This window comes from Chiloscyllium plagiosum, unplaced genomic scaffold (genome assembly GCF_037043375.1).
Source record: "Chiloscyllium plagiosum isolate Xiang-an unplaced genomic scaffold, Cpla_swu_hap1 HiC_scaffold_1, whole genome shotgun sequence".
Taxonomy (NCBI): Eukaryota; Metazoa; Chordata; class Chondrichthyes; order Orectolobiformes; family Hemiscylliidae; genus Chiloscyllium; species Chiloscyllium plagiosum.
In genome coordinates, this window is record NW_028270139.1 from 69,788,319 (window position 1) to 69,813,836 (window position 25,518).

The following is a 25,518-nucleotide window of genomic DNA, read 5'->3' on the forward strand; positions in this document are numbered from 1 at the left end:
CAAAGATGGGCTCACGAACAACCAATATATCGTTAAAAATCACACATCGTCAGGTTCTCGTCCAACAGGTTTATTTGGAAGCACTAGCTTTTGGAGCACTGCCCCTTCATCAGGTGGTTAGGAGCAGCGTTTCCAAATAAACCTGCTGTACTATAACGTGGCGTTATGTGATTTTTCACTTTGTCCACCCCAGTCCAACACTAGTGTCTCCAAATCATAGTCAAGATTAGAGCGGTGCTGGAAAAGCACAGCTGGTCAGGCAGCATCCGAGGAGCAGGAGAGTCGACGTTTCGGACGTGAGCTCTCCTGATGAAGGACTTTTGCCCGAAACATCGACTCTCCTGCTCCTCGGATACTTCCCGACCAGCTGTGCTTTTCCAGCACCGCTCTAACCTTGACTGTGATCTGCAGTCCTCACTATCTCCAAATCATAACCGGCATAAAGGAATTGCATCGGGGCGCCCCAAACGTTTGGCAGGTTTTTACACGAAGAGGGGGAAGAGCCCCCGCCACAGCTTCCACATTCAAACTTCCCGCTGAGTGCCGCTTGGGGGCGGGATTGGCTGGCCGGGCGATCATGTGACCGTGCGTGTCACGTGAGAGTGTGCGCGAGAGACCCTGGTTGTGGTGGTGTCGGCGGAGGCTGTGGCGGCGCGAGGATCCCGGGGGAGAGTAAGTGACCGTTGGGCAGGGACGGAGTAACCGGGCAGGGCAGGGGAAGGGAGGGCTCGGAGAGGGTGCTGCAGACCGATTCACCGGCTGGGAGAGCGGGTGCCGGAGGGTGCAGCTGCTTTCCGGTGTCTCTCGGGGGTATTTCCCCCTGGTCAGCAAATGGGCCTAAACCCCTGGCTGTATTTTCAGGGGTTCTGGATTGCTTTCATTGCACCGAGGAAATATAAAGTGCTGAAGGCACTCAGCCAATATGTGTGCAGAGCAAACGTGTTAGCTTTTCTGATAACACTTTGTTTTCACAGAACCTCCAACATTTTATGATTTTTTTTGTTCAAGCATTTGCAGTGATTTCAGTTTGTGGTGCTTGTTGCACTGATTCCACCTCAGATTCTGCAATTTGTTTGTCCCCAAAATGGAATTCTGATTATTCAGTGTCTTGGTCCATTTTGTTTGGATTTTGTATAATTAGTGCAATTTAATGTTGAATCGGCTTCAACTTTAATGACTGATCCCTAATCTCAGCTCTCACATTAGAGTGGTGCTGGAAGAGCACAGCAGTTCAGGCAGCATCCGAGAAGCAGTAAAATCGACGTTTCGGACAAAAGCCCTTCATCAGGATTGCAGGCCGAGTGCCTGAAGGCACTCCCCACCCCCACCCTCCTCTCATTTATCTCTCCACCCTTCAGGCACTCTGCCTGTAATCCTGATGAAGGGCTTTTGCCCGAAACGTCGATTTTACTGCACCTCGGATGCTGCCTGACCTGCTGTGCTTTTCCAGCACCACTCTAATCTAGACTCTGGTCTCCAGCATCTGCAGTCATTGTTTTTACTCAGTTCTCGCATTCTACCAAAGCAATCTTGTTCAATTTTCTGGATCTGTCACTCTATTGGATTTGGCAAAATTACCATTTTTCTTTTAAATTGCTCATGTCTATTTTCTGAGGTTGAATCAGATCAGATTTGTTACACTGAATTTCAACCAACGGTGCTCGTAGCTGTCTGTTTGGGTTGGCTTCAAACTCAGGTGATAGAACATTGTAATGAATGGTTCTGCTATTCACAAAATGATGGAGACTTTCAGCAGCTCTGGTAGTATCTGTGAAGAGGGAAACAGTGTTAATGTCCCATGTTCTGAGAAAGCGTCACTGGACTAGAAATTGGCTTTTTTTCCCCACAAATGCTGCCAGATCCATTGAAATTTTGTTTTTGTTTCTGATCTCCATTTTAATTCAGTTTCACTCTCCAGTTGTCTCTCAGTTGTGCAAAGTAGTTGACATCCTGGCTTTCTGGTTTGGAAAACAAATGGTATCCTAATTAACCATAAGATATAGGAGCAAAATTAGGCTGTTCAACCCATGGAGTCTGCTGTGCCATTCGATCATGGCTGGCGTGTTTCTCAACATATTCTCTTCTCTTTTCTCCCTGTAACCTTCGATCCCCTTACTAATCAAGAACTTATTTATCTTTGTTTTAAATACACTCAATGACTTGGCCTCCACAATCTTCTGTGGTTACTGAGATGATAATTTCCCTTGTGACAGAGATTAGAACTAGCAGACAGAGCTTTAAAGTAAGGATCTCCCAAATAAGATGGAAACAAGAATATTTTCTGACTATTTGTCTTACTGCAATCGAAGCACAGTCACTGAATACTTTTAAGATTGTCAGTCAAAGGATGTAGGGTACAGTTGGAAATGTACAAGAGGAGTCAAATGGCTTATTGCTGCTATTAAATGATATATGTACTCATGTAAAATAACTTCAGAATAGAACCAGAACCTCAAACATCTCAAATTGCGGTGATTGATTAAATTATTCCTGATGAAGGGCTTTTGACCGAAATGTCAATTTTTCTTTTTTTTTCCCCTGCTCCTCAGATGCTGCTATGCTTTTCCAGCATCACACTAATCTTAACTCTAATCTCCAACATCTGCAGTATCCATTTCTGCCTAGCTGTTGAACATACGTCCAACTGAGGTCACCATGCAGTAAAATATAAATAATTTTTGCTTACAAATTAAAATTCAGTTGCACTAAGCAGATCCTTTTATTTTCAAGTTGTTTGGTTATTGTATAATTGTAAATTATTATAATCTTTGTTGCCAGCACAGTGGCTGAGCAGCTGCATTGTTGCCTGTCAGCACTTGGGACCTGGGTTCAATTCCAGTCTCGATAGACTGTCTGTGTGAAGCTTGGAAATTCTCCCCATTTCTGCATGGGTGTCTGCTGAGTGCTCCCACAATCCAAAACTGTGCAGGTTAGGTGGATTTGCCATGCTAAATTTCCCCATGTTTCCAGGCATGTGTAGGTTAGCTGGATTAGCCATGATAAATGTGGGGTTACAGAAATGGGCTAGGTTTGGGTGGGCTGCTGTTCAGAGAGTCTGTGCAGACCTGATGGGCCGAATGGCCTTCACTGTAGAGATTGTTCATGATAATACAATATATAAAAATTCAGTCTTAAACTTATGATTGGTTAGTTTTCATTGACCTAAAGAGTAACATAATCTTTCCTTGTAGGCAAAACATTTATCATCACAATGCGTTTGGTTATTCTTGAAGACTATGACAAAGCCAGTGAATGGGCAGCCAAATACATTTGCAATTCAATTGTTCATTTCAAGCCTGGCCCAGGCCGGTATTTTACTTTGGGCTTACCCACAGGTATGTATTTCTTTTTCAAGTTTGAGACTGTTGCTGAAATCAACTGGTATTTGAATACACCAATAGCAGAATTTATGCTGAATGTTTCCAAAAAGGCTTTTTGTATGAATGTTACTGTAGCATTTTGTGGGTGAATCAATATATTCCATGTGTAGTCTCTTGATGCTAGGAACATTGCCAGATCCTGTCCCAAGGATGCCCGCCTTGCAGAGGTTCTCCTCTCTCTACAAGGATCTCAGTGAGTCCCTCTCTCACTGCCCCCATCCACCACCAGGTTGTCTGCTCTGCCCTGAAGCTCTTCAGCCATGTCCTGAAGCAGACCTGCTACTACAGCCACATCTTCTTCTGAGTGCCTGCCTATGGAACCGACTGATCCAGTATGGACTCCAGACTATATTCAGACCAACACAATTTGGATCTGACCAGGACAACCACTACATACAGCAAATCCAGAGCGACCTGTGCCCACGCCTCCATCCAAGGCCCCAAAGGATCCTTCCACATTGGACAGATTTTGCTGCACCTTCACACATGTCATCTACTGTGTCCATTGCTCTCAATGTTGTATCCTCTACATTTGGAAGACGGGACGCTAATTCATGGAATGTTTCAGAGAACATCTCGGACACACTCATCGCTCTGTGGCCAAACATTTCAACTTCCCGTCCCACTCCATTAAGGACAGTCAAGTCCTGGGCTAGCTCCATCTCCAAATTCTAGCCACCCAACTCCTGAAAGAGGAACATCTTCTCTTCTGCCGTGGGGTTGCCTAACCACATAGGATCAATGTTGATTTCACAGTTTCCTCATCTCGCCTCGAACTCGGCACAGCCCTCTTGAACTGTCCTATCCTACCTGTCAATCGTCCTTCCCACCTATCCACTCCGACCTATCACTGTCATCCCCCTCCACCTTCATCTACCACGATCAGTCCCAGCTACCTCTCCCCCAGCCGCACCCCCTCCTACTTATGTCTCAGGACGACTTTGATTCAAGCCTCCAGCAAGTAAGCCCCCTTAATTTGCCCATTCAAATTGTTGGCCGTCACCATTGGCTCTGCCTTTAATGATTCTGGGTAATCCAAGATGGAGGACGGGAAAAATTTCTGCCTGTAGGTGCTGCTCTTTTTCTTTTGAGATATTTTAGGTGTTGGAGGTGATTTCCTCGAATTCCAGGAACAGCAGTTACTGTTTTATATGCTGTTGCATTGTTTTGGAACTTTGGGAAAAAAAGTCAAAACAACAGCAGTTTAAAAGGGAGAAGAGCAGACAAAGGAAGCACATGGTGAGGACAGTGCAGTGCAGTTACCGCCTTTGCTGTTTGATTTTGTGTATCGCTGGACATTGGAGTGCATCTGGGAAAATTAACAAACAGTGAAATTCACAACTAACCTTGGAGAGACTATTGGGAGAAGTTCACAGCACAGAATTGGATAAGTTAATTGTTTTAAGTCTGTCCAAGAGAGAGGCTGCAGAAGTGAGTATAGTGGATTCTTTCTTGATTATATGTTCTTGGAGATAAGTCTCTTGATTAAAGTTAAAATATAAGCCATTGCTATTAATTTAACCTGGGGCAGTGTTTGTAGAGGAATAAGACAGTGTTATTTTCTGGGTCTGTAGATTGTAAAGGAGCAAAAATGGCCTTTGCAGTGATTTGTATTTCTTGTCAGATGTGGAGTTTAAAGAGAGTTTAAGGGTTACTGCGGATTATATCTGCCATAAATGCTATTGGATGCGAATCTTATCAGATCGAGTGGATTGGTTGGAGAGAGAGATAGAAGCGATGAGGAATTTGCAACTGCAACAGTATGTGATGGATGGCAGTTATTGGAAGGGGGAAAAGTCTCAGATAGATGGATTAACTCCAGGAAGGGTGAGAGAGGTCGGCACCTAGGGCAGGAGTGTTTTGTGGATATACCCATTTTAAACAGGTATGCTGTTTTGGAAAATGTGGGTGATGGATTCTCAGGGGAATGTAGCACAAACAGCCAAGTTTCTGTTATTGAGCCTGGCTGTAATGCAACGAGGGGTATGTCAGCTTCCAAGAGATCAATTGTGTTAGGGGATTCTGTAGTCAGGTACAGACAGACATTTCTGTGGGTTAGCAGAGGAAAAGCAGAATGGTGTGTTGTTTCCCTGGTGCCAGGATCAAGGATGTCTCCGAGAGGGTGCAGAATATTCTCACGGGGGAGAGGGGTCAGCAGGAGGTCATTGTCCACATTGGAACCAACGACATTGGAAGGGGAAAGGTTGAGACTGAAGGGAGGTTACAGAAAGTTAGGCAGAAATTTAAAAAGGAGGTCCTCAAGAGTAGTAATATCTGGATTACTCCCACTGCTACGAGCTAGTGAGGGCAGGAATAGGAGGATAGGTCAGATGAATGCATGGCTGAGGATCTGGTGTATGGGAGAAGGATTCACATTTTTGGTAATTGGAATCTCTTTTGGGGTAGAAGAGACCTGTACAAGAAGAATGGATTGCCCCTAAATTGGAAGGGGACGAATATACTGGCAGGGAAATTTGCTAGAACTGCTTGGGAGGATTTAAACTAATAAGGTGGGGGAGTGGGACCCAGGGAAATAGTGAGGAAAGAGATCGATCTGAGACGGGTACAGCTGAGAACAGAAGTGAGTCAAATAGTCAGGGCTGGCAGGGACAAGGTAGGACTAATAAATTAAACTGCATTTATTTCAATGCAAGGGACCTAACAGGAAAGGCAGATGAATTCAGGGCATGGTTAGGAACATGGGACTGCGTTATCATAGTAATTACAGAAACATGGCTCAGGGATGGGCAAGACTGGCAGCTTAATGTTCCAGGATGCAAATACTACAGGAAGGATAGAAAGGGAGGCAAGAGGGGAGGGGGAGTGGCATTTTTGATAAGGGATAGCATTACAGCTGTGCTGAGGGAGGATATTCCTGGAAATACATCCAGGGAAGTTATTTGGAACTGAGAAATAAGAAAGGGCTGATCACCTTATTGGGATTGTGTTATAGACCCCCTAATAGTCAGAGGAAAATTGAGAAACAAAATTTGGAAGGAGATCTCAGCTATCTGTAAGAATAATAGGGTAGTTATGGTAAGGGATTTTAACTTTCCAAACATCGACTGGGACTACCATAGTGTTAAAGGTTTAGATGGAGAGGAATTTCTTAAGTGTGTATAAGAAAATTTTCTGATTCAGTATGTGGATGTACCTACTAGAGAAGGTGCAAAACTTGACCTACTCTTGGGAAATAAGGCAGGGCAGGTGACTGAGGTGTCAATGGGGGAGCACTTTGGGGCCAGCGACCATAATTCTATTAGATTGAAAATAGTGATGGAAAAGGATAGACCAGATCTAAAAGTTGAAGTTCTAAATTGGAGAAAGGCCAATTTTGACGGTATTAGGCAAGAACTTTCAAAAGCTGATTGGAGGCAGATGTTCGCAGGTAAAGGGATGGCTGGAAAATGGGAAGCCTTCAGAAATGAGATAACCAGAATCCAGAGAAAGTATATTCCTGTCAGGGTGAAAGGGAAGGCTGGTAGGTATAGGGAATGCTGGATGACTAAAGAAATTGAGGGTTTGGTTAAGAAAAAGAAGGAAGCATATGTTTTAGGGATAGACAGGATAGATCAAGTGAATCCTTCGAAGAGTATAAAGGAAGTAGGAGTATACTTAAGAGGGAAATCAGGAGGGCAAAACGGGGACATGAGATAGCTTTGGCAAATAGAATTAAGGAGAATCCAAAGGGTTTTTACAAATATATAAAGGACAAAAGGGTAACTAGGGAGAGAATAGGGCCCCTCAAAGATCAGCAAGGCGGCCATTGTGTAGAGCCACAGAAAATGGGGGAGTTACTAAATGCATATTTTGCATCAGTATTTACTGTGGAAAAGGATATGGAAGAAATATACTGTAGGGAAATAGATGGTGACATCTTGCAAAATGTCCAGATTACAGAGGAGGAAGTGCTGGATGTCTTGAAACGGTTAAAAGTGGCTAAATCCCCAGGACCGAATCAGGTGTACCCAAGAACTCTGTGGGAAGCTAGAGAAGTGATTGCTGGGCCTCTTGCTGAGATATTTGTATGATCGATAGTCACAGGTGAGGTGCTGGAGGTTGGCAAATGTAGTACTACTGTTTAAGAAGGGCGGTAAAGACAAGCCAGGGAACTATAGACCGGTGAGCCTGACCTTGGTGGTGGGCAAGTTGTTGGGAATCCTGGGGGAAAGGATGTACATGTATTTGGAAAGGCAAGGACTGATTCGGGATAGTCAACATGGCTTTGTGCGTGGGAAATCATGTCTCACAAACTTGATTGAGGTTTTTGAAGAAGTAACAAAGAAGATTGATGAGGGCAGAGCAGTAGATGTGATCTATATGGACTTCAGTAAGGCGTTTGACAATGTTCCCCATGGGAAACTGATTAGCAAGGTTAGATCTCATGGAATACAGGGAGAGCTAGCCATTTGGATACAGAACTGGTTCAAAGGTAGAAGACAGAGGGTGGTGGAGGAGGGTTGTTTTTCAGACTGGAGGCCTGTGACCAGTGGAGTGCCTCAAGGATCAGTGTTGGGTCCTCTACTTTTTGTCATTTACATAAATGATTTGGATGCGAGCATAAGAGGTACAGTTAGTAAGTTTGCAGATGACGCCAAAATTAGAGGCGTAGTGGACAGCGAAGAGGTTTACCTCAGATTACGGCAGGATCTGGACCAGATGGGCCAATGGGCTGAGAAGTGGCAGATGGGGTTTAATTCAGGTAAATGCGAGGTGCTGCATTTTGGGAAAGCAAATCTTAGCAGGACTTATACATTTAATCGTTAAGTCCTAGGGAGTGTTGCTGAACAAAGAGACCTTGGAGTGCAGGTTCATAGCTCCTTAAAAGTGGAGTCGCAGGTAGATAGGACAGTGAAGAAGGCGTTTGGTATGCTTGCCTTTATTGGTCAGAGTATTGAGTACAGGAGTTGGGAGGTCATGTTGCGGCTGTACAGGGCATTGGTTAGACCACTGTTGGAATATTGCATGCAATTCTGGTCTTCCTATCGGAACGATGTTGTGAAACTTGAAAGGATTCAGAAAAGATTTACAAGGATGTTGCCAGGGTTGGAGGATCTGAGCTACAGGGAGAGGCTGAACAAGCTGAGGCTGTTTTCCCTGGAGTGTCGGAGGCTGAGGGGTGACCTTTGTAGAGGTTTACAAAATTATGAGGGGCATGAATAGAATAAATAAGCAAAGTCTTTTCCCTGGGTTCGGGGAGTCCAGAACTGGAGGGCATAGGTTTAGGGTGAGAGGGGAAAGATATAAAAGGGACCTAGGGGCAACGTTTTGACACAGAGGGTGGTACGTGTATGGCATGAGCTGCCAGAGGATGTGGTGGAGGCTGGTACAATTGCAACATTTAAGAGGCATTTGGATGGGTATATGAATAGGAAGGGTTTGGAGGGATATGGGCTGGGTGCTGGCAGGTGGGACTAGATTGGGTTGGGATATCTGGTCGGTATGGACGGGTTGGACCGAAGGGTCTGTTTTCATGCTGTACATCTCTATGACTCTGAGTACTTCAGCTCCGAACTCTGGAATTCACTCTGCAAACTTCTCCACTTCCTCTATTTCCCTTTAAACAAAGTTCTTGCCTCCTTCCTAAAAGCTCTTTTTATTTGGATTCAGTTATGCTTCTGTGAAGTGCTATGGGTTTCTTTTTTGTTGAAACTGCTATGAAGGTGCAGACGTTTTAATTAACATTTAATTATTCTTGCCAGGCATGAGTTATTGAGAACTCGAGTGATTTTACATTTCATATTTTAAATAAACTTTGCCATTTTCATGCACTATCAATTCAACAGCAAGCATGTCAAATGGCAAAGCCAGTCTGCAGGACTGAATAGCCTGATGCAGCTCCTAATTGTTTTGTTCAGTTATGTTTAGAAATGTGCTAATAGATGATAGACTTGCTGTTTAGTCATTGGTACACTTTCTTGCACTAAATCAGAGCTCCCTGAATTGTGGAGTTGCAAACTCCAACTAAACGTTAACAGCTGTGCAGCTCTTGAAATCATCCTCAATAGTAGACATAGCCAAACTGGCAATCCTTAGAAGCCTGACTTCAGTTTTGCAAAATTACATGGGGAAAAACCGGTGGTTTTTTTTCACTTTGTCGGTTAAACAATGTACCCCCTTCCTCCCCCAGCAGCTATCATGCATGGGTATCTCAATTCACTCACCCTCTCCCATCAAAAGAGATCTTTACCACCACCTCTGCATCAGTTGTTCAACCCCTTCTCTGTTACTGATCTTCAAGCACATGCACTCATGCATTTGCAATTCTCAAGCACCAGTGTGTTACACCTGACTGTGGGAGTCAAGACTGGGGAGTCTTGACCGTCTCAAAATCAAAGACACTTTGGAATGAACTAAGGAATTTATTTGCTTTCAGGCATTTAGTTTATGAAACTTGTATGCCTCAAAATGCTTTCAGCACTCCAATTAATCAAACACTAATGAATTCAAAAATACTTGAGCATAAAGGTCCATCATGTAACGAGTTGGTGGGTGGTTGTATCAGTTCTTGGCTAAGACTTTTGGGATGGTGAGGAAGGATTACAAAAACATATTCCACAAATCAGTACTTTCAAAAAATTCAATTTTGCAGATTAGGTTTGTTTTAACAAAACAATGAATACAGCATCAACTTATAATAACAAAAATGAGTGATAGTGGTTGAAGATGAAAGGATTGCATATGAAATTTTGCATTGAAGATATTCCAGTTGATTGAACTTGCCTGCACGTAGATTAGTTAATTATTTAAATTTTACGTAAAATCTTGCATAGGCATATAATGTTTGTTGTTTTTGTGTTTGGAGAAGTGAAACTATTGCTTTTATTGTTGTCACATGTACTGTGGTCTTGAAAAGGGTGGTTTTACGTGCTGTATCAGTTTTGTGTGCCAGTTAACTTGTAGGTGGTGATGGTATTTAGATCACTGGATAACAGAACAAGCAGCATTTGATGATCATTGTGTTTGTACTTTTTAGTTGCCCTGCCTTGCTCTTAACCTGTAGCCTTGCTTTATGCATATTGAGTACTCAATCTTTTGCAAGTTACAAGTAAATTTGCTTCTCTCGCCCTTCTTTCAAGCAGTGCAAAATGACTTGCTACGTTTTATGTGTTAAAATTATCTTGCATTTGTGTCTCCAATTACAAACTCTTCTGTTCGCGGAACCACTTTCTCTGCATTTACTCTTCCAAATGGTCTGCGGAGAGCCAGGAGGGGGCACGAGAAAGGCTTGGCAGAATGGATTAGGGAGAACACAAAGGCATTTTACACTTATGTGAGGAATAAGAGAATGGTCAAAGAAAGAGTAGGGCCGATCAGGGATAGCATAGGGAATTTGTGTGTGAAGTCTGAGGAGTTAGGGGAAGCCCTAAATGAGTTTTTTGCTTCTGTCTTTACGAAAGAAACGAACTTTGTAGTGAATGAAACCTTTGAAGAGCAGGTGTGCATGCTGAAATGGATAGAGATAGAGGAACCTGATGTGCTGAAAATTTTGTCAAACATTAAGATTGACAAGTCGCCAGGCCCGGACCAGATTTGTCCTCGGCTGCTTGGGAAACGAGAAATGCAATTGCTTCACCACTTGCGAAGATCTTTTCATCCTCGCTCTCCTCTGGAGTCGTACCTGAGGACTGGAGAGAGGCAAATGTAATTCCTCTCCAAGAAAGGAAATAGGGAAATCCTTGGCAATTACAGACCAGTAAGTCTCACATCTGTCGTCTGCAAGGTGTTAGAAAGGATTCTGAGGGATAGGATTTATGACCATCTGGAAGAGCATGGTTTGGTTAAATGCAGTCAACACGGCTTTGTGAGGGGCAGGTCATGCCTCACAAACCTTATCGAGTTCTTTGAGGATGTGACTAGAAAAGTTGATGAGGGTCGAGCTGTGGATGTGGTGTATATGGATTTCAGCAAGGCATTTGATAAGGTTCCCCATGGTAGGCTCATTCAGAAGGTCAGGAGGAATGGGATTGAGGGGAACATAGCTGTCTGGATACTGAATTGGCTGGCCAACAGAAGACAGCGAGTGGTAGTAGAAGGAAAATATTCTGCCTGGAAGTCTGTGGTGAGTGGTTTTCCACAGGGCTCTGTCCTTGGTCCGCTATTGTTTGTAATTTTTATTAATGACTTGGATGAGGAGATTGAAGGATGGGTCAGCAAGTTTGCAGATGACACAAAGGTTGGAGGTGTTGTTGACCGTACAGAAGGCTGTTGTAGGCTGCAGCGGGACATTGACAGGATACAGAGATGGGCTGAGAGGTGGCAGATGGAGTTCAACCTGGATAAATGCGAGGTGATGCATTTTGGAAGGTCGAATTTGAAAGCTGAGTACAGGATTAAGGATAGGAACAGAGGGATCTTGGGGTGCAGGTACATAGATCCCTTAAAATGGCTACCCAAGTGGACAGGGTTGTTAAGAAAGCATATGGTGTTTTGGCTTTCATTAACAGGGGTATTGAGTTTAAGAGTCATGAGATCTTGTTGCAGCTCTATAAAACTTTGGTTAGACCGCATTTGGAATACTGCGTCCAGTTCTGGTCACCCTATTATAAGAAAGATGTGGATGCTTTGGAGCGGGTTCAGAGGAGGTTTACCAGGATGCTGCCTGGACTGGAGGGCTTATCTTATGAGGAGAGGTTGACTGAGCTCGGACTTTTTTTCATTGGAGAAAAGGAGGAGAAGAGGGGAACTCATTGAGGTGTACAAGATAATGAGAGGCATAGATAGAGTCGATAGCCAAAGACTATTTCCCAGGGCAGAAATGACTAACACGAGGGGTCATAGTTGTAAGCTGGTTGGAGGAAAGTATAGAGGGGATGTCAGAGGTGGGTTCTTTACACACAGAGTTGAGAGAGCATGGAATGCGTTGCCAGCAGCAGTTGTGGAGGCAGGGTCATTGGGGACATTTAAGAGACTCCTGAACATACATACGGTCACAGAAATTTGAGGGTGCATGCATGAGGATCAGTGGTCGGCACAACATCGTGGGCTGAAGGGCCTGTTCTGTGCTGTACTGTTCTATGTTCTAAAACCCTTCATGATTTTGAACACTATTTAAATCTCCGGATATCTGTTGCTTTGTTGAGAACTATTATCTTTGTTTGCATAAACACACCAATCAGTCACAAAGGATTTGTAAACTATAATGTAGATTGTTATATATGTTAGAACCCAAACTGCGCATCAAGCAGGTTATCGCTAAACAAGTGCTGCTTGGTAACGCTGACCTCTTCTATCACTTTACTGATAGTTTAGAAAAGAGACAGGATGTTGGCAAGTACATAGGAACACCACCTGCAAGTTTTTCTCAAAACCACTCACCATACTGCTTTGGAAATATATTGCTGTTCCTTCAGTGTTGCTGGGTCGGATTCCTGGAACTCCTTTCATAACTGCATTAGGGCTGCAAAAGCCATAAGGACTCATGCCCGAAATGCCAGTTCTGCTGCACGGATGCTGCCTGAGCTGCTGTGCTTTTCCAGCACCACAATCTCACCTAACTGCATTATGGGTCGACCTACAGCATATGACTGCAATGGTTTAAGAAGGAAGTATATCACCACATTTTCAATGACAACTAGGGATGGGCAATAAATGCTAGCCTGCCAGAAACACCTATATTCCTCGATAATTAAAAATGTTCTTTAGGTGGGATTTATAATCAAACACTGAAATTTCTAGTAATTGTCAGCATCTCAAGTCAGCCTTACTAAAGAACTTTAATGTTTAATGTTATCTGTCCTCTCAATGGCTTCTATTACTTTTTGCTTTGCATGTTGTGGTTCTTTTACACAATATTCCAAAGATTTCCATGTGGACCGTGACATTTGTTGAATCCACTGCTGTTTCATGCAACTGCTGAAATTGATGTTTTATGCTGTTTACTACCGCCAAAGCGTGATCAGAATATGCTGGTCAATGTTGGCACTGCATAAATTTAAGAGCTAAAGCTATTGACACTTTAATGTGCACTTAATGGATATCTTGGTCACATTTAAAAATACAGTTGGGTTGACCTGTAGCAAATGGAAATGCTTTAATTAGATGAACTGTTGAACTTATAAGCAGAAGACTTCATTGTCAAACCTATTGCCTGTAGTAGATCATAATGTTACTTTGGTTAGTTTGCATCTTGGTCAGCCATTCATCTGAAATTTTGTGTTTTGAGTTGAGCTTTTGGGTTTATGCAATATCTTACGCAGTTGATCTTATTAACAAATTAGAGGAACAGACTTTAACTAGAATGGGAGAAACAGGTATAGGATTCCAAAATGTGACTCAGCACTGCACTAATCTAGCTCCATTTTGATGTTACTTGCAACTTGCTATGAATCTGTGACTTGCATTCTCAACTGTAAGAGCTAGGCTAGACAGACATGTCAGATCAAAGGGCAAAATGTATAAACATTCATAATGATTATGACTCGAAACAGACTTGAGTACATTGTGTTTTACGCTTCAGAGACAGAATTTACATCATCAGTTGTCCCTCCAGATGAGACAAAAGTCTGGTGTATGCATTATTTTTCTCCCTTCACCCCTTAACAAGTAATTATGTGTAAAACATGTTATTCTAATTTATAGTCCTATTGTAATAGCTGCATGTGGTTCTTGTTCCATACAGAACTGCTGTAACAAATTGTTATATGCGGTTTTTATCTGTTGTTTTTACTTGGTTGTTGCCAGATTTTGGTGAACCCTGATGCATGTGGAGTATGGGAGAGGCTGATGGTTATGATGCATGTGTGATTGCATACTGTTGATGACAGTAGGGTGGGCTAAAGAACACTGGAAATGAGCTCTGCTTGGTGGGATTAAGTAATGGGGGTGTCATAGGAAGGAATGGTTGTTGTCTACAGCTAGATTGGCTGGTGGGAAACGAGGTAGTATTTTAGGAGGGGTTGGTTGGATGGAAGATAAGTTGAGCATCTGTTACCCAAACTAATTGGATTGAGAAAAGAGGTGGATGGATAACATTGTAGGAGGTATCGAATGACATAAGGCAAAGAATGCATGGTATGGAATAGGAGCTGAAGGATAGAATAAGAAAGAAACTGGAATTTGAGTGATATCCAAAGTATGATAAGAATGGCAAGAATAGAGATTACAGGGACTGGTGTTACAATAATTTAATAACCTTTTACTCTTTGCTAGTGCAAACTTAGATATTTATTTCTATTTTGTAACTTTATTCTCATTTTAGGAAGCACACCTGCTGGATGTTATAAAAAGCTGATTGAATATTATAAGAATGGTGACCTCTCCTTTAAATATGTGAAGACATTCAACATGGATGAATATGTTGGTAAGTGTCTCATTTGCTTTGAAATTTGCTGCACAATAACTTTAAATACATTTCAACACCCCAGGTAGAAACTTCAGCTTAAATGAAAAATGAGTTACAAATCCTGTTGAATTCAATTTCTATTTGAAGCTTTGGGATATATTAGTTGAGGCAAAATAATAGTTTACATAGAAATAAACAATTGCACTGGAAATTAGCATGAAACTTTATTGAAGTACAGTGCACTTGGTCATTTGGTAGTCCAGAACTTCAGTATTGCTGAAAGACATACTTTTGTGAAAATATTTTGCCCTTCACAAATCAGGACAGTTAGTAAAGGCACAAAATCAAGGGGAAACTAACATACATGCTGCACGAGAGGGGAGTGTTGTTTGGTTGACAAGTAAATGTCATTGGTAGAGCATGGCCTTGGTTTTGTAGGCCTAAAGAACAGGCACCGCGCATATTCCGACTCTACAAAAAAGAAGACAGCCATTTTTGGTTCCCTTCTTAGGACAATTCTCTGTTCAATCAGGGTTAATATGCCTGCAATTCTTTGTATACTGAGGATGAGCACCTTCAATGCTGCTGTAAAGATAAGTATATTGGTCTGTTAGTCCCAAAGATGGCAGTGGAGAATCCTATAAAAATGTGTCCCTTCAGCTGATTGCAACAAACAAGTTGCCGATTGTATCCAAGCACCTGACACTGGTAAAGCTCTACTGTGCAATTGCTCCAAACTTCAGATCTGCAGTGTACATATTCAGGCTTCATTAAGTCTTGCTTGTGAATGAAACTTGAATCTGTTTGAAGAGTTAACCTTTACTACCTGATTATCTAATCGTACAAAATGAACCTTGTATTCCTTTATGATCGGTTAAACAGTACTCCTGATATCTTATGATAGTGTTAATACTGGTATTGTTTCCCAGAAACTGTGACCTCAATGCCATGATTTTACATTTTGTCATCTGTTTGTTCTCTCTGGAAGCCAAGCTCATGCACTTTGTCATGAATAAAAATGTAAATAAATTTCAACTTATTTGTATGAAAGCTCTTGAAGCATGATGTATTTTATCTTTTAATGTAACTTTCAATCCTGACACACTTTTTTGCCATGCCAGTTGAAGTTCTGGGGATAAGCAAATTGGTAGCTGTCAAGTGTTAGGATAAAATGGACAGTTTGGAGTACAGCAAGGGTGATTTTGAAAAATAACTTGCATATAAAATAAATAATTCTTGCTTAATTCCTGCCAAATCCTAGACAATGGACATACTAAAGTAAAAACAAAGTGCTGGAGAAACCCTAAAATTCTGGCAGCATCTGTGGAGAGAGAAATAGAATTAACATTGAGTCATTATGATTCCTCTTTGAAACTGAAGAGTTTGGAAAATTAACGCTTTTATGCTGTTGACAAAAGGGGAAGAGAAGCAAGTGGAACAGATGGTCAGGGTATCCAAAGCAAAAGACTGTAATGCTAATGAGGAGAGAGGAAGACGATTTAGTGGCATCTTGCTGAATATCAGGCACATGGGACTCCCTGACCCACTCATCTTCAGTCCTGATACTTCCTCCCTCACTTGTATTTCTTCTCTCTTCCTCGGCCCAACACAATCACAGGTAGCACTTGCCTTTTTATCTCCTCACTGTTTCAGGCCCCAAACACACCACCAAGGTGAAAGTAATTTACTTGCACTTTATAGTTTCTGTGTTTCTCCTTACTTTAGTAAGTCCTTTGTCTTTTGCTTTGGGAGCTCATGCCATCCATTCCAAATTGTTGCTTCTCCCTCTTTGTCAACAGCATAAAACATAATTTTTCAGCCTCCTTCAGCTCTAAAGACAAGTCATAATGGACTCCACATTAATTCTGTCTCTCCTTCTGTCCACCCCCACCCCCCATTGCTGAGTTTCTCCCGTGCTTTATTTTTATTTAAAAATCTCTATAATCTCTATCATTTTATTAGAGGTACTGAAATTGATCATGAGTATTTATTTCTTTTTCATCTTCCGATTTTCATTTACATTCTTTGCTAATACCTTGACTGATGACGCTTTTTAAAAATAAAGTTTTATTAAAGATTTGCTGTGTTGATATTTACCAAGCTGTGGTAGAGTTGTAAAGGAAAGTATACATTCTGAGAATGTGGTTGTGTATTTTGTAGTGTTTGCACTTATTAAAATGGAAGACCGTTTGTGCTCACTTGTTATAACCTACGCAGCAATGACATAGAATCCCGACAGTGCAGTTAAAGGCTATTCAGCCTATCGAGTCTGCACCAACCTTCCAAAGAGCATCCCACCTGAACCCAATCTCCTGTCCAATCCCCATAACCCCACATTTCCCATGGCTAATCTACCTAACCTATGCATCGTTGGACACTATAGGGCAACTTAGCATGTCTAGTTTACCGAACCTGCATATGTTTTGACTGAGGGGTAGCCTCCGGTGGAAACCCATGCAGACGCAGGAGAACATGCAAACTCCACACAGATAGTCGCCAAGGCTGGAATTGAATCTGGGTCCCTGACTCTGAGGCAGTAGTGCTAATCACTAAGCCACCATGCTGCCATATGCTGACATGCAAGCATAAAAGGCAGGAAACGACATACTGCTTTGAGTTGTTCATATTCAATCCTCATGGTTTTTTAAAAATGCCCTGAAGTATGTGTTCAGCCAAAGAAAAGACCTCCTTTTGGTTTTTTTGTGGGAGTATGTTGCTATTTCTCTTAGTGGTCTGCGTACTTCACTTTTCCTCAAGAAGACCAGCGTAACATAAATTCTAGAAGTGTAGAATATACCTGCTTTGCTTTTATAGACTAATTATTTCCAACTGTTCACTTGTTGTAGTTCACAAATATACAAAGTCTACTTTATGGCTTTATTTGGTTCTTTTAAACAAATTTCATTTTTAATTTTGACACTTAGCACTTCCGAGGGACCATCCAGAAAGCTACCACTCCTATATGTGGAATACCTTTTTCAAGCATATTGATATAGACCCAAAAAATGCTCATATTCTTGATGGCAATGCACCAGATCTGCAGGCAGAGTGTGATGCTTTCGAACGGAAGATTGCTGAAGCTGGAGGAATTGAACTGTTTGTCGGAGGTATGATTTGTGTGCATCTGTATATAAGCACCACCACAAAAATTGCTAATGGGTATTATAGAGTAAAGCATGCTGCTGAGAAAATAGAAGCTGCAGCTTTTATATCATATATTCTGGCTTCAGTCAAACCTTTACTGAGACAAACCTATTGAGATATTTGTACTCGGGTTGAACTGCATGATTTAGTGTGTTACCTTGTGCTAAATGACTTTCACAGCTATTTTAATAGAATTCATTTAAAATTCCATTAAAGAAAGTTGATGTAGTGGCCTTTTTGTTTTGTCAGTTATTCATATCAGTTTGAAGTTATCATAGTTCAGGAAAAGGGTCTGTAGTGAATGGTGTGGTCTTCTGCAAAAGGATCTTGGGAAAAGTGCAGATTTTGATTTGATCTACACGTGCTGTTTGGTGTCCTTGGATATGTTGTGTTCACGTGAAGAACGTAACATGTTCAAGCTATTGCCTGTATGATGGATTGAAGTCTATGATTAATAAAACTCTGAAATGTGTAAACTAACTTACATTGATTTAATAATCTAAATATAAAGAACTTCTTACATTGAAGAAATAAGCCACTATCTTTCCCAGCCTCTATCATAAACAATTGAGAAAATTAGCAGCCCATTATTTTGTGCAGAAAGACTTGAACAAGTGTGGGTAATAAGTTGCCAGTAATATACAGGCCACTTGAGTGCCAACTAATCATCACCTTGAGTGAGCAGTCTGATCACTGTTTGACTATTGAGTGCCATTACTGTTGACAAATCCACACCTGCCAATGTAATGGACTCATTATTGCCCAACTTGCCTAGACCAGCCATACATATTCTGAAATTACTAGAATATGTCAGAGGCTGCAGTTAGTGGCTGACCTACAAGCTCCCAATACCTCTCCTATATGATGGGTTTGTGTTCCTAGAATTTTATAACTAGAAGTGAACAGACTGAAACCCAAAATGCCTTCGTGTCTTGGTAAGGTAGATGCCAGAATGATGGTTCCCTTGTCCAGGGAGTTTAGAAATGGGATTGATGCTCTGCCTTGATATAAGGGAATTCAGGGATGAGTTGGAACACATCTTTTTTGAATTGACAAATCCGGGCAGTACTTACACATTAATGGTAGAGCCCTGGGAAGTATTGCCGAACAGAGACTTTGGGTACAGTTTCAAGAGACCTTGCAGGTGGAGTCACAGGTAAACAGGTAGTGAAGAAGGCATTTGGTCAGTGCATTGAGTATAATGTTGCAGCTGTACAGGACTTTGGTTGTCATTTCTGGGATACTGCATTCAAATCTGGTCTCCCTGCTACAGGAAAGTGTTAAACATGGAAGGGTTCAGAAAAGATTCATCAGGATGTTGCTAGGGTTGGAGGGTTTAAGCTTATAGGGAGAGGCTGAGTAGGCTGGGGCTATTTTCCCTGGCATGTTGGAGGCTGAGGGATGACCTTGTAGAGGTTTGTAAAATAATGAAGGGCATGGACATAGTGAATAGACAAGGTCTTCTAATGAGGGTAGGGGAGTCCAAAACTAGACGGTATAGGTTTAAGGTGACAGGGGAAAGATTTAAAAGGGACCTAAAGGGATGACAACTTCATGCATAGTGTGGTGTGTGTATGGAATGAGCTGCCAGAGGAGTTGATGGAGGCTGGTACAATAACATTTTAAAAAGCATCTGCATGAGTTTATGCACAGGAAAGGTTTGGTGGGAGATGGGCCAAATGGGACTAGATTTATTTAGGATATCTAATTTAGGATATCTGGTTGGCATGGACAAGTTGGAGTGAAGGGTCTGTATCTGTGCTGTACAATTCTGACTCTATTGATCCTTGAACTTTTCTATCCAGAGAGCTAAGAGTGCTCTTGTTGAAGGTAGCACAATCAATTATTATATAGTAGGGGAATTAGGGGATATGGGAATATGGCACAACTTAGAGCTGAAGTAGAAGATCAAATGTTATCTTATTGAAAGTATTTTAGTGCCAGTGATGTGCTACTATTATCTGCCTTCCTATCTGCAAGGCATGATTGAAATGGAATACTCTGCACATGGTTGAGTATGTGTATCTGCAACAGCACAAGTTTGACACAAGCAACCTTCATGTACTAGCTTGAACAAATGTTGTCATCTACACTGCTGTACCTTGGCTGAAGTTGACAGGGTTCACTGTGCACAGATTGCTTCAGCACCTCCATGCCCATTGCTTCTGTTGCCTAGAAGGGCAGGGGCCTGATGCCTGAAGAAGTCCCATTGATGCCTGAAGAAGTGTGATGCCTGAAGAAGTCCCATTGAACTCAGCGTTATCATTTCTTCCTCCACCGACATGCTGAAATTTGCCACTCATTGCAAAGATTTCAAAAGCATTATGTCTTAAGGTACCTGCTTAACATTGTGACATGTGATACTCTCGCATGAGAAGTTGCAAGCTCAAGGTCATCATATTCATTGAGTGGCTAGCTGCCAACGTAATAGTCATCTAAGCCCATAACCCAGTCAGTATATGCAAGTGTGAGATCTCATTGGTGCACATAATAGTTGTGCACCGATATACTTACAAATTCAACTTTGTGTTATGTGTTATTATGTGCACTGCCATAGAATAGCACAGGCTGGGGGTTTATGATGTGCTCACAAAAGTGATGGCAAGTTTACTGCAGTTGGTGGCAAGTTGCAAAGTAGCAGCCCTTTCTTTACAGTAACTCTCTTTCACCAGAGCTGAAGTGAATTTTAACAACCAAAACTCAAGGCTACAGTTGCACTGAAGCAAGAAATAGTACACTCTTGGTTTAAAAAAAACACAGCTGAATCAATATTTTAATAAGCAAGCTTTAAAATGTGCTGAAAAGGTAACTCCAACCAATTGCAGCAAACTACAGAAAATGTACACTTTGCCCATCTAAATAAACCAGCCTTTGTTTAGCATCACATCCAAAAGAGAGAATCTCAACAGTACAGAACTCCGATGTTGCATGATGACTTTGAGTCTCTACATTGGGACTTCAACCAACAATCTCCTGATGCTATTAAAAGTACAACCCTCTAAGCCACATCTGAGGCAAAAACACTTAATGAGTTTACAAAACATTTTCAACTTGAGTTATTTGGTATTTGATAGCTGTGTCACATGACAAGCTAGCAGAATTCCCTTATTGCTTGCAAATGTGAAGTTACCAGCAAATTTACAAACTACTGTCAGTGCTGCTGAACACTATTTTTGAACTTCTTATTGAGAAAACATTTTTGGAAATATTTTGTGATAGTTGTACTGCTGGACATGTACTCAATTCTGTTTTGTGCCATTTTAAAACTGATTTACTGAATCAAGCATTTAAATGTGTCAATACTTTGAATCACTTCCAATAGTGTAACAATTATATTTTCAGTATTATTGTATATGTTAATGCTCACTCAAAGTACATTATATTGTTTATGGAACAAAGGTCAACTTTTATTTCTACCAGGTATTGGTCCTGATGGACACATTGCTTTCAACGAGCCTGGATCAAGCCTGGTATCAAGAACAAGGGTGAAAACATTAGCGAAAGAAACCATTCTGGCAAACGCAAGGTTTTTTGATGGTGATTTGTCAAAAGTACCTACCATGGCATTAACTGTAGGTGTTGGAACAGTGATGGATGCCAAAGAGGTGATGTATAATATGACGAAGATATAGCTTTTAGAGGTGTATTTTGTCCTAGTTTTTTTTTGTGTGAAGAGAGTTGAGACAGAGGTGACAAGTAGTCTGTTCCAGCCAATAAAATAAACCACTTGTGAGGCCTTGGATTTTATTTTTAAAATTTGGAGCAGCAGATGGAGCATGAGAGGGCAGGCTCAAGCTCCCGCAGAACCAGAATTTTAACTGTCAGTAGCTGTTGGGGTTTGGAAGCTGCTATATATCTCTCCCTGGTACTGCAAAACACTTGAGTCTGTCGCTCTGTCTGCCATCCCACCTCCCTTTCTTTTCTCCTGCTGAATTTGTCTTTGCCAAGGGTGTCTTTATGGGATGTTACTTTATTGGAGCAGCAAACCTCATGGAGACGTATAGCATGGGAACAGACCCTTCAGTCCAACTTGTCCATGCTGACCAAATATCCTAACCTAATCTGGTCCCATTTGCTAGCACTTGGCCCATATCACTCTAAACCCTTCCTATTCATATACCCATCCAGATGCCTTTTAAATGTTGTGATTGTACCAACCTCCATCACTTCCTCTGGCAGCTTATTCCATACATGCACTACCCTCTGCCTGAAAAAGTTGCCCTTTAGGTCCCTTTTATATCTTTGCCCTCTCACTCTAAACCTATGCCCTCTAGTTCTGGACTCCCCCATGCCAGGGAAAAGACCTTGTCTACTTATCCTATCCATGCCCCTCATGATTTTGTAATCCTCTATAATGTCACCCCTCAGCCTCTGATGCCCCAGGGAAAACTGCTGTGCGTGCCCTTTTGCAATTCAGAAAAGTCTGAACTTTGGCCTCAAAGTCTGTGTGTTTGTGTCAAACTTAGTTTCCCACACCATCCTCCACTTATTCAACTATGGTTACCAAAGTAAAATATCATAATGAAGCATATCTAAAGTTTCTGGAGAGGGAAACCGATCAGCTGGAGCTCTTTTAGTTGGAACCAGTCACACACAAGGTGATTTAGGCCTCATGAAAGGAGGCAATAGGCATTGATTTGAAAGACTTGAAGAATTGTAATCTTTAAAAATAATACCCATGCCATGTGATAATGAATATAGATTTAAGGAGATAAATTCTTGGCTAGAGACATGGTTGCCTTTCTGTAAGGATTCTACCAATCAGCTGCTTTTACTTCGCAATAATCGTGGCAGTCTGTTGAAATCCAATACAGGTAATACATGTAATATTCCAAGTTTTTCAGGGTTCTTTGTGGCAGGCAAGTCGTTTGAAGAAATTCTCTATTATTCATTTCTACAGTTTAGAACATAGAGCATTACAGCGCAGTACAGGCCTTTCAGCCCTTAATATTGAACCATGCTCAAGGCCACCTAACCTACACAATTGTATTTTCATCCATATGACTATCCAATGACCATTTAAATGCCCTTAACGTTGGTGAGTCTACCACTATTGCAGGCAGTGTATTCCAAACCTCTACTACTCTCTGCGTAAAGAAGCTACCTCTGACATCTGTCCTGTACCTGTCTTCCCCGCCCCCCCCAATTTAAAGCAACGTCCCCTCATGCTAGCCATCTCCATTCAAGGAAAAAGGCTCTCACTGCCCACTCTACCTAATCCTCTGATTATCTTGTGTGTCTCAATTAAGTCACCTCTCAATCTTCTTCTGTGTAATGAAAACAGCCTCAAGTCCCTCAACCTTTCCTCATAAGACCTCTCCATACTAGCATGACTTGGTTCCAAAACTCAGTTCCTTGACTAATAAAAGCTAACACACCCTATGCTTTCTTCACAATCCTATCAACCTGGGTGGCAACTTTCAGGGATCTATGTACATGGACACAGAGATCTCTTTGCTCATCTACACTACCAAGAATCTTACAATTAGCCCATACTCTGCATTCCTGTTGCCCCTTTCAAAGTGAATCACCTCACATATTTCTCTATTAAACACCATTTACCACCTCTCAACCCAGCTTTGCAGCCTATCTTTGTCCCTGTGTAACCTACAACATCTACAACTCTACCAACCTTAGTGTCCAAAGTTAAAAATCACACAACACCAGGTTATAGTCCAACAGGTTTAATTGGAAGCACACTAGCTTTCGGAGCACTGCTCCTTCATCGGGTGGTTGTCAACCACCTTTAACTTTGTACATCCCCGTCCGACACCGGCATCTCCAAATCATGACCTTAGTATCATCTGAAAATATACTAACCCATCCTTCTCCACCCTCATCCAAGTCGTTTATAAAAATGATGAACAGCAGTGGCCCCAAAACAGATCCTTGCGGTTCACGACTAGTAACTGAACACCAGGATGAACATTCCCCATCAATCACCACTCTCTGTTATTCAGCTAGCCAATTTCTGATCCAAACCACTAAATCACCCTCAATCCTATGCCTCTATTTTGTGTAATAGCCTATTGTGGGGAATCTTATCAAATGCCTTATTGGAATCCATATACACCAAATCAACTGCTTTACCCTCATCCATCTGTTTGGTTACCTGTCAAAGAACTCAGTAAGATTTGTGACGCACAACCTGCCCTTCACAAAACAGTATTGACTATCCCTAATTGACTTTTTCCTTTTCAAATGATTATAAATTTTACAACCTTGTCCAAAGCTGTACCCACTACCAAATGAAGGCTCACTAGTCTATAATTACCAGGGTTGTCTCTACACCCCTTGAACAAGGGGACAACAGTTGCTATCCTCCAGTCTTCTGGCACTATTCCTGTAGACAACGACAACATAAAGTTCAAAGCCAAAGGCTCTGCAAACTCCTTCCTGGCTTCCCATGGAAACCTAGGAGAAATCCCATCCAGCCCAGTGGACTTATCGATTTTTTACATTTTCCAGAATTGCTAACATCATCTCCTTGTGAACCTCAATTCTATCTAGTCTAGTAGCGTGTATCTCTGTATTTTCCTCGCCAGCATTGTCTTTTTCTAATGTGAATACTGATGAAAAATATTCATTTAGTGCTTCTCCTACCTCCTCTGACTCCATGCACAACTTCTTGCTACTATCCTTGATTGTCCCTAATCTTACTCTAGTCATTCTTTTATTCCTGATATACCTATAGAAGGCTTTAGGGTTTTCCTTGATCCTATCCGCAACGACTGCTCATGTCCTCTCCTGGCTCTTCTTAACTCTTTCTTTAGGTCTTTCCTGGCTAACTTGTAACTCTCAAGTGCTCGAACTGAGCCTTCACATCTTATTCTAACATAAGCTGCCGCCTTTCTCTTGACGAGATTCAACTTCCTTTGTAAACCAGGGCTCCTGTGCTTGACAACTTCCTGCCTGCCTGGCAGGTACATACCTGCAGTAGTTGTTAGTCATTTGAGATGTACAGCATGGAAACAGACCCTTCAGTCCAACCCATCCATGCCGACCAGATATCCCAACCCAATCTAGTCCCACCTGCCAGCACCCGGCCCATATTCATCCAAAGCCTTCCTATTCATATACCCATCCAAATGCCTCTTAAATGTTGCAATTGTACCAGCCTCCACCACTTCCTCTATCAGCTCATTACATACACTTACCACCCTCTGTGTGAAAAAATTGCCCCTTAAGTCCCTTTTATATCTTTCCCCACTCACCCTAAACCTATGCCCTCTAGTTCTGGACTCCCCGAACCCAGGGAAAAGACTTTGCCTATTTACCCAATCCATGCACTTCATAATTTTGTAAACCTCTATAAGGTCACCCCTCAGCCTCCAATGCTCCAGGGAAAACAGCCCCATCCTGTTCAGCCTTTCCCTATAGCTCAAATCCTCCAATCCTGGCAACAACCTTGTAAATCTTTTCTGAACCCTTTCAAGTTTCACAACATCTTTCCGGTAGGAAGGAGACCAGAATTGCATGCAGTATTCCAACAGTGGTCTAACCAATGTCCTGTACAGCCGCAACATGACCTCCCAACTCGTGTACTCAATACTCTGACCAATAAAGGAAAGCATACCAAATGCTGCCTTCACTGTTCTATCTACCTGCGACTCCACTTTCAAGGAGTTATGAACCTCCACTCCAAGGCCTCTTTGTTCAGCAACACTCCCAAGGACCTTACCATTAAGTGTATAAGTCCTGCTAAGATTT

At 41.9% G+C, this 25,518-nt stretch overlaps 1 protein-coding gene across 1 annotated transcript in view; it reads left to right on the forward strand.

Annotated features, from left to right (window-relative positions):
• Positions 1 to 601: 601 nt before the first annotated feature.
• gnpda2 (glucosamine-6-phosphate deaminase 2) overlaps positions 602 to 25,518 on the forward strand; it is a 33,912-nt gene continuing 8,995 nt past the window's right edge. The window contains exons 1-5 of the mRNA XM_043691862.2: positions 602 to 672; positions 3,192 to 3,335; positions 14,581 to 14,682; positions 17,589 to 17,771; positions 21,229 to 21,413. Of these exons, the coding sequence (XP_043547797.1) occupies positions 3,212 to 3,335; positions 14,581 to 14,682; positions 17,589 to 17,771; positions 21,229 to 21,413 (594 nt within the window). The 5' untranslated portion in view covers positions 602 to 672; positions 3,192 to 3,211. The remainder of the gene's footprint in view (positions 673 to 3,191; positions 3,336 to 14,580; positions 14,683 to 17,588; positions 17,772 to 21,228; positions 21,414 to 25,518) is intronic.